This window comes from Bombus impatiens, unplaced genomic scaffold, assembly GCF_000188095.3.
Source record: "Bombus impatiens unplaced genomic scaffold, BIMP_2.2 scf_0192, whole genome shotgun sequence".
Classification (NCBI taxonomy): Eukaryota; Metazoa; Arthropoda; class Insecta; order Hymenoptera; family Apidae; genus Bombus; species Bombus impatiens.
Genome location: NT_176611.1, coordinates 41,324 through 50,130, shown reverse-complemented (window position 1 = coordinate 50,130; position 8,807 = coordinate 41,324). Strand labels below are relative to the sequence as shown.

General features: G+C 36.3%; 2 protein-coding genes across 2 annotated transcripts; one reads left to right on the top strand and one right to left on the bottom strand.

The window, feature by feature from the left end:
• Positions 1 to 2,612: 2,612 nt before the first annotated feature.
• On the top strand, positions 2,613 to 3,050 carry LOC105680460. Its single transcript, XM_012382795.1, has one exon. The coding sequence runs from the start codon at positions 2,613 to 2,615 to the stop codon at positions 3,048 to 3,050; it is 438 nt and encodes a 145-aa protein (XP_012238218.1).
• A 1,314-nt stretch (positions 3,051 to 4,364) lies between these two features.
• Positions 4,365 to 8,434, bottom strand: LOC112212458. Its single transcript, XM_033319597.1, has 3 exons — positions 8,350 to 8,434; positions 7,158 to 7,318; positions 4,365 to 4,620 (listed from the first exon to the last, which is right to left on the bottom strand). Exons 1-3 carry the CDS (start codon positions 8,432 to 8,434, stop codon positions 4,390 to 4,392), a joined length of 477 nt encoding a protein of 158 aa, XP_033175488.1. The 3' UTR covers positions 4,365 to 4,389.
• Between the last annotated feature and the right edge of the window lie 373 nt (positions 8,435 to 8,807).

Sequence of the window (8,807 nt, the reverse complement as noted above, 5' to 3'; positions counted from 1 at the left end):
TCGCGCTATTTTAAACAATATGTTATTATTTTAACAAATTCGTATAGTTTATAGTGCCTTAAAATAAAGATCTCCCAACCATATTTAATAGTGACATAATTCAAAAGAAAGTTACGTCTAAACTTACAGTAAACTTCTCTAACATAATATTTCAATACTTATAGAAATTTTATTATTATAAAATATCGTCATGTTATATTTGACCACAATCTAAAAAAGAATAATGTATTTTACACTAAACCTACCATTGTTGATCAAATTGACCATTTACAAATTTTTACAAGAATTTAACCATATTTAAATGTTATCATATCGCTTCATAATTTATGACTTTTTACAAAACATGCATACAACATACTTCTTGGTATTTACCTCATTTGCTTTTTTTTCTAAGAAAAAATTGTACTCTGTCCCGCCTATTGCGGGCGGTCAATTTGACCGGTCGATAAAATATTTTATTTACTCCTAAAATAAATGCAATCAGTACAAATAAAAGGCCATCTCAAGGTCAGATAACAAACTAAATCAGTAATAAGAATTAATAGCAACTGTTATGCCCGTAATCTTGTTATAAACAATAATCCATCCCTCGATCAAGATTGCCACCAGGTGTCAAAACATATCAACTCAGGTCCATAATAACCCTAAGGAACCGCCATAAAATTTAGCATTTTTTACGGTCAATTGTTACAAACATTTTAAAAGTTGAGAAGTTTCTTAGGGTTATTGCTCATTCCGATAAAACACGGGAAAAGCGGGATTTACCCATGTTCAACGGTCAATTCCACCCTTGAGCAACCGTTGGTGGAGAACGGCCAGCATCCATCAATATTTTCATATAAATATCGCCGTTACAAACCATATTCTCATTTGCTATTGTCCTTTTGACCAGAATACATCTCGGTTTGGTTGTCAATCAGTCGACATCTAAACTTGTTATTTCTAACCCTGTTATTTCAGAAAACATCTCAGAGCGTTTTGTGTAAAGTTGCTGTAAAAGAAAAGATAAAGCATATATAATTTGACAATAGTTTTGTATGTCGTATATGGTATTATTTTGTGATAAATATTTACCCTGAAAATGTCAACACTTTCCAAAAAAGAAAAAAGAATTATTAAAAAGAATAACGGGTATAGAAGAAGACCGTTCAGTATGCGATGAACAAGAAACTTCAGCAACTGAAAACAGTATGGAAACACATGAAAAGCTATTTACAACCGAAGCAGAGTTAAGTATTATAAATAAGCTTTCACGTCCAGGGCAAAAACGAAACAAATTATCGTTGACATCAGAGAGTGAGACTGGTGTAGAGAACGAATTTATCGAAACTGGGCCCGATGGAACAGTTTAGAAAGAAATAGATGCAAGGCCCAAACCTGGCAGGGCATCAGTTCATAATATTTTTAAGGATATGCCAAATGGCATATAATGAAAGAACAAGTAAAGACGACATTTTATCTTATCATTGATCACCGTATAAGGGATGAGATAATAAAATGTATGGAAGAAGAAGCATTGAGAGTATTGGGGACTAAGAAGGAGCTAGATAGAACAAAGCTGGATGCATTTATTGCCCGTGGTGCATATCAAGCAAAGAATTTAGATGTCTTATATTTGTGGAATAAAATTTGGCAACCTGCATTTAAAAAAAAAATAAAGTAACTCTTAATTAAGAAACAGACATATTGTAATTGTAATAATAGATAATCGAAGTCACTTTTATAGTATGTTTATTAATATAACACGTCAAAGAATTTGGTAAATATAAGAAAGATCACTAAAAGTTATGAAAAAGATTCTTCTGAATTGTACTTTCCAAAAACATCATGACTGCTTAAATAGGATGCGATAGTCATTTTTCAATTACATGGAAAGCATAATTTTTACTGGCTTTATTGGAGTCGAAAATGCATCATATCCCTTCTTTTTAAAAGCGAAATTTTATTCCACCGTGAATTCTGTGTTCATGAATGCGTTGAAATGTTTAATATAGAAAGGAAATGAGTCGTCTAGCTACTCGTCAATTTTATGTAAGGTTCTTTGCCGTCTACGCTTTTAAAAGAGATCAAGTTGGTGGAATAGGTAAAAATACAAATTTTATTTTATGCAAAATACAAATTCTATGCATTTAGATTGCTGCGTAAACATCGCGTGTCATTGTTCGTAGATTTAACTTTATTGGAAACAAGTTCTACAATTCTGCAAATTCCGAAATAACTCGTGCTCTGTTCAAATTATTAGAAAAAAATTGTATTAATGTTAAGTATAAGAAAAAAAGGATTGACCGAGACTTTTTTTAAATAAAAAATACTAATAAAAGATTTATAATAAAATTTTTGTTAATAACAATATAAATATACGTGGTTAATAAGTAGCGTCTAAAAAAGTTTGCTCTTTGCTACGGCAAAAGTGATCGAAACTTAACTGTTATTTCCAAGGTGTTCATAAGCGGGAGTTCCCGCTAGGTATCTACTACTATTCCGAGGAGGACACGTGGGACCTGTGGCGATCCCAGCTGATCAACGAGGGAGGCGAACATCGAGGCGCGGAGGCGGTCCTGCCAAACTGGGAGGCGTGGAGAAGCCGCCACGGCCTCCCGCTCACATTCAGGATGACCCAGGTGCTCACGGGACACGGCGTGTTCGGCGAGTACCTGAGGAGAATCAGACGAGAGACGACAGACATCTGCCGCCACTGCGGAGAGGGCAGGGACACAGCGCAGCACACCCTGGAGCTCTATCCGGCGTGGGAGCTGCCCCGCTACACTCTGCGGCACGCCATAGGAGAAACATTGACCCCCTCAGTGATTGTAGAAGCGATGTTGAGAGGGTCACAGGAATACGAGGTCGTCCGCCTCTTCTGCGAGCGAGTTGTGCTCGCGAAGGAGCGAGCGGAAAGGGAGAGAAAGAAAAACTCTCACCCTTGTAGGATAAGACTATGGAGAAGGATGGCAGTCAGACAACCTAGAGCCACTCCACCGCCACTCCACGGACCACGACGGGAAGGAGCGACAGCGCTAGGGGCAATGATCCCGCCGCCAATTCAATAGTCGGGAGGTATTAGGACTGGCTCAAACAAGAGGACGCGAGAAGGGGATGCAACGGAAGTTAATTCATAAGAGGTTCCTGTCACACTCCCGTCACACGCGTAGGATGGTCATCGTGGAGTTTTAGTCGGTAGGAGTCCGACACTACTCTGCTGTTACGCGATTACTGCAGCAGCGGAGTGTCCATGAGGATTCCTCCACGTACAAAAAAAAGGTATCTACTACTATTACTAGACAGCTTGTGAGATTTCCTGGTATGCCATGCTTTTGGAGCTTCTAGAGGAATACCTTCGATACTTGCAGAAATTGTAACATTGTAAGTAACTAATACTCTCCATCTCCTTTCTCGTCCCCGTTCCCAAATTTTTATATTTTAGATAATAATAGCGTAGCTGCTATGTATTTTCATCACGATACCAGTCATAAAAATCATTAGAAACTGTCAGAAATATGAGAATGTGTGTATCATCGTACAGTTGATTAGTTAAAAATTCAACTAATACTGCATCGTAGTCAGAATTATATGAACACAGGTTCCGTTAAAATAACTCGATAATATTCGATTATGTATATTCGTTCGTACGCGAATTGAGTATTAAAGTACGCAAATCCAATCAGTCACGGCAAAGATATCGTGTAAACTAATCGGGAAGACGTGTAGCAGCGTACACTTAATTGGAATTGATATGCTCTACAATCGACATGCATTCGAGAACTTTACTGATCTAAATAGGTTTCCAACTAATTATTTCACCAAGTTTCTCAGCTTACCACGATTCGTCCTATCGGTTAAACTGTGCGCAGAATCGCAGAAAGCTCTGATTTCGAGTGCTGATAATACTCAAAATAGCAACCAATTAAATGTGTCTGATAGCGATTTGTGCTTAAATTCTATAAATAACCCGCTTCTTGTATTGGAAAATCCTGCATAGTTAAATATTTAAACCAATGTTCGAAATTTGATGTCCCCAATTAACTAGTGTTAAAGTATGGAGATGATTTAGAGAGGTATTACAAAGAATTTCATTGTAATATTCACATAACTTAGCTCGCCACGTAGGCTACTCGGCGGAGGCCCAGGGCACGAGATTTCACACTGCATTTCTCTCTTTTGTCTCAACGGAGTCTTGGGCCATCAGACGACGCTCACATACATATTAAGGATGGGATACATACTCGTGTGTGTTTCCGCTCTACGTTCCCTCACTCTCGCACGTACAATACAAATGTACTATATATTCAACAATTAGTTTTTGAACTCTCACTTTTATCTATTTTTAGTTCATCCCCTGAGCAAGTACTCTACATAATAAGTATAATTTAATTGAGACATTTGTTACTATTATCGCACTAGAAGAATTTCGAAGAAATGGCATGATAAACTTACCTGGCTTTTCATCGGATCTGTGTTAATCTGACACATGTAGCGTCCCTCGTCTTGCTCTTGTACGTTCTTTATGTGAAGATTCCAAGTAGTATGGTCTCTATGAGATACCGAGACCCTGTTATTGTGAGTTATTACGTGATCGTGGATCGCCTGGATCGCCTTAGTATCCACTTTCAGCCAACCAACCTATGGAAATATTTATCTATTACAAGAAAAACGATGCAAACAATTAAATTGACAGTTTAACGTCGATACGGTATTGCAATATTTTAAACGTTCGATAAGATCGATTCCATGAATATTAAAGTAAAGTTTCGTGTCATTCTTCGCATGATTTTTCGAAGAAGATAAATTATTCTCTTAAACTCAATTTTCTGTCCTATTTTCTAACCATAACTTTTCTCACAAACAAACATTCTACTTGAAGGAAAAATTGTGTCGTACAATGCCAATTGATTATATCGTTACGTAGCTTCCAATTCGAAAAGAAGATTCGCAAAATAGTGTTCCAGACGCAATGAAACGGCGGTTGCTAGGAGACATGCGGCAGAGTGTTCGCTTCTTGAAGTTAGCTTTAATTTAATTTAGCGAGCAATTTACTAGAGCCAGAGGCATGTAGGTTGAACCTGCTAGTCAAATGTAAATCCTCAAGCCAGTCAGATCGAAAGGGTTAATGAGACGGTAGCACACTGAGCAAACGAGAACGATCAGAAGGCACAGACGTGTTCATAGATTTCGATGGTCGGGAACACCGCAATTTTCCTATAGACTGGCCGAATACGGAATGCAAACAAGCCGGATACGTACGACACGGACGGGGAGACACGTATAGGTGGAGCGTATGCGTCTTCTATCTCCTTGGCCAAATTTTGGAACGATATTTGCATTTTCCTTAGAATATTCCAAATCTTGGGAAGTCGCAGAGGCGTATTGTGGGGATCTTGAGAACGCTTGTATTAATGGAAAATGTGTTATGGGGTGTACTGAGGCAATGCCGTAATGGTGTTCGAAACTGTTTCCGGAGAATGACTCTCTCTCTACTAGAAAGATGTAGTTGAAATTTGTTTTCGTCGTATCTATGTATAAGAACCAGAAATTCTCACGGCCAGTTAGGAAACCGAGCCAATCTGTTCATCGTTTAAAAATATTGAATTTGAGTCAAAGTTATACATAATTGTTAAAATTAAGTTATAATTTCATACACATTGAGATTTTGTCATTTGCTTTTTTTGATAATGTCTCTTCTATAATATTAGTTTTATTTCTGGCACTTCAAATATAAATCTGCAACTTGAACAATTCTATTAGAATTTTTAGAATATGATGCAGTTAGTTTAATTGGTTGGTTTAAGATATGATCGGATAGAGGGTGTTGTATTACGAAACATTCTAGCAGAAATTGTGTATGCACGGTTCAGTCGCATTGTTGAACTTACCGTGACTCGGCATTAAGTTGTAAATAAAAAATTAGCTGCAGCAAATTTGCTTGTTACCACTTTACTATCGCATAATGTCATTAGACGATCGCAACTAGATTATTTATTTCTTTATAACTGTGCCAAAGTGTTCTTAATGGGAGGGAGCAGGCTTACTGTTATACAACACCTCTTGCTCACCTTCTGTGAACAGCTACCCTTTGAATTTTTGACGTCGTCTTTTTGCTATTATCCATCTTCTCATTTGTCTAATTCGTTAAAGTTGAAACACACGTTATACGGACGGCCTTCATTTACGGTATGATAAACAGTACAATTTTTCATACGTGTATAACCAAATATTTATAGTTTACAGGATAAAAGTTGTTCTCTGTTTTAACCGAGCAAACATTAATTTATTTGCCTGGTCGTTTCTATCCTGTTTGAAAATTGCTAGCTTAAACGTTGACAGCACAGAAGATGGCAAGGCTGCCGTTGTAAAAATTTGGCAATAACAGTTTCAATAATAGCAAACAGTACATCAGATTTGTATTAGTACATCCGACGATGCGTAACTAAATTGTCTTCATGGTGACAGATATGAAATCAAATACGACAGGGAAAATGGTTCTATTTTTGTGTCCAAATATAAGGATGTGACAGTAAGAAGAATATCGAATGAAGAACGCTTGTCGGTTTAGTGGTATATGTATACGTTGTTTGAGGAATTGGTTTTGTCGGCGAAGATACTTTACTTGGATACTTGTGATCGATTTTTCTTTTGGTACGTATGTATTCAGTCTGGAGTACATAGATTTTTAAGCACAAAATGCGCTAAGAACATTCTCAAGTACATGTTATACCGACTAGTCACATATTTAATAAGTTATTTATTTCGGATGTGTACTATTGACTACATTTTCATTATCTTCGCCGAGATACAAGATAGAAGACATTTCTACATATTCTATTATTTTCTATGATTGTATAAAAAAATTCCTTAAAACAAAGTTATAAAATGTTTTCGTTTGGAAAAATTTGGAAAGAAAATTGTATAAAACGAGTTCACTTCCAATTCACTGCAAAAAGCTACTACGATTCTTTGTCTGTCAATGAGACATAGAAAGATTTGAATAAAATGCAATTCCATAATTGCGACTCGTAATGAATCTTTAGTAAATTCTTGGCTTTTTACAGTGGATGAAACAATAGCGTCGACGAGGGAAAAAAAGTTAAACGAATAAAAAATCTGGCCGGTGTACGCGTGTCCCACCTTCATCGAATGAATTTTCATTAGGGGTAACTTACCCTGTAGCCCCCTAAATGATTGACCAGACACGTAAAAGTTGCGTCCCTTCCCAGCGATACCGTTACATTTTGGATAGCATCAGCGAATTCGGGTGGAAAAGCACCGCCTGAAACAGGTACGATGCACGTGAAAAACTTTTTAGATTTGCATATCTTGCTCCCTGCAATTTAAAGACATGACGTTCATTTACTAAGTTAGATACACTTGGTAAAAAATTGTAGAGCAGTTATAGAGTAGAGAGCAAGAAATGAGATAAGTTTTGTCTAGTAAACGGAAGATTTCATAGTCGCGGAGGGTTGGAAAATTCCGTGGTTCTAATTAATTAGCAGATTTAGGAGAGTTTGTGCTTTTACTTTGACACTCCTGCTCCTATGAGAAAACATATCTTCCTTTCTAAAAATTAAAATATTTCCAATCGCGAAAAGGAAAACATATCGATTTTAGTAGTTCGAATACTTTAATTCAAAATATTGCATTTTAAAACAAGCTACATTTGTGACGTTTGTCATTTCGAAACGATGTTTATTATACAACAATCTATAGGAACGTTAAACGACTGATATTTGAATCTGATCTCATAAAACAGCGTATGAAATTAAAAACATAGAATCGATTTCTATTTCCAGGCTTAATAAAATACCTGAAGATGAGAATAGGACGGTTTTCATCATGACCTTCTTTCTAATTTTGGTAATAGGTGGAACAGACACGATAGAACGGTGCGCGATTTCGGAAACGGAATAACATTCAAATTTGCTTAGTGCATTTCATATGTAATAATGTTGTTACATTATTTTGGTACTTAACGAGCCACCGTTATTTACGATTTATTATTTGATAGATTGATGCGCACAAGTGATACGCTTTTCGAATATTTTACTCGTAGAAATGATGTTGCTATCTTTCCCCTCTTTCCTCTATTTTCATCTATTTCCCTACATTGTGTACGTATATACGCACGCGGGCTTCTATTATCATATCCTTTTTAAAATTCACCGAATTAAGTATACAAGTTCTTTTTAACATGTGTAATAACTATAAAAATCAAAATTACAAAGCAAAAATGAATTTTGTAACGGATAAGCATTCGAAATGGTCGTTGTAAAGAGAGCTGTTGGATTAGATTAAGTTCTGACATGACACGTTACATGATATTTTTGAGAAGGTTATTATATTTTATTTATAACTCACAGCCAAATGTTTCATGGTTGCTCAGATGATGATTTTTAGACTTTTGCTTCTGGACGCTTGGTAGTGAGTAGAGTCTTAAGCACATTTATGTAATACTTTTATAGATTATTCGAGTTAATTTATCGTCAACATATACATACGTGCAAATTGTCCAATAAAAATAAACGGTCACTAGATCAACCATGAATCCGTGTTGTATTCTCGTGTATTTCGGTGAAATTTCCGTATAGTCTTCACAACACTTATCAATGGAAATATTTATATTATAAGAATAGATTATATTTAATATCGTTGCGTATGTTTATCCGTAAGAAGGAAAACTATTCATCCCTCGTTGGGCACTAAAAGACGCAGATTTTGCAATCGCAGAGCAGATGCTTTAGTAGTTGATGCAGTCATACATCGAACTTCATGTTTAATTTTAGTGACGCAGCGCGTTACAGGATAATTTGATACAA

Coding starts and splice junctions, on each gene's coding strand:
- LOC105680460 (XM_012382795.1), top strand. CDS start 2,613: ATGACCCAGGTGCTCACGGGACACGGCGTGTTCGGCGAGTACCTGAGG.
- LOC112212458 (XM_033319597.1), bottom strand. CDS start 8,434: ATGTGCTTAAGACTCTACTCACTACCAAGCGTCCAGAAGCAAAAGTCT. Junction 7,319..8,349: donor CAACCATGAAACATTTGGCT/GTGAGTTATAAA, acceptor TTTAAATTGCAG/GGAGCAAGATATGCAAATCT. Junction 4,621..7,157: donor ATCATTTAGGGGGCTACAGG/GTAAGTTACCCC, acceptor ATATTTCCATAG/GTTGGTTGGCTGAAAGTGGA.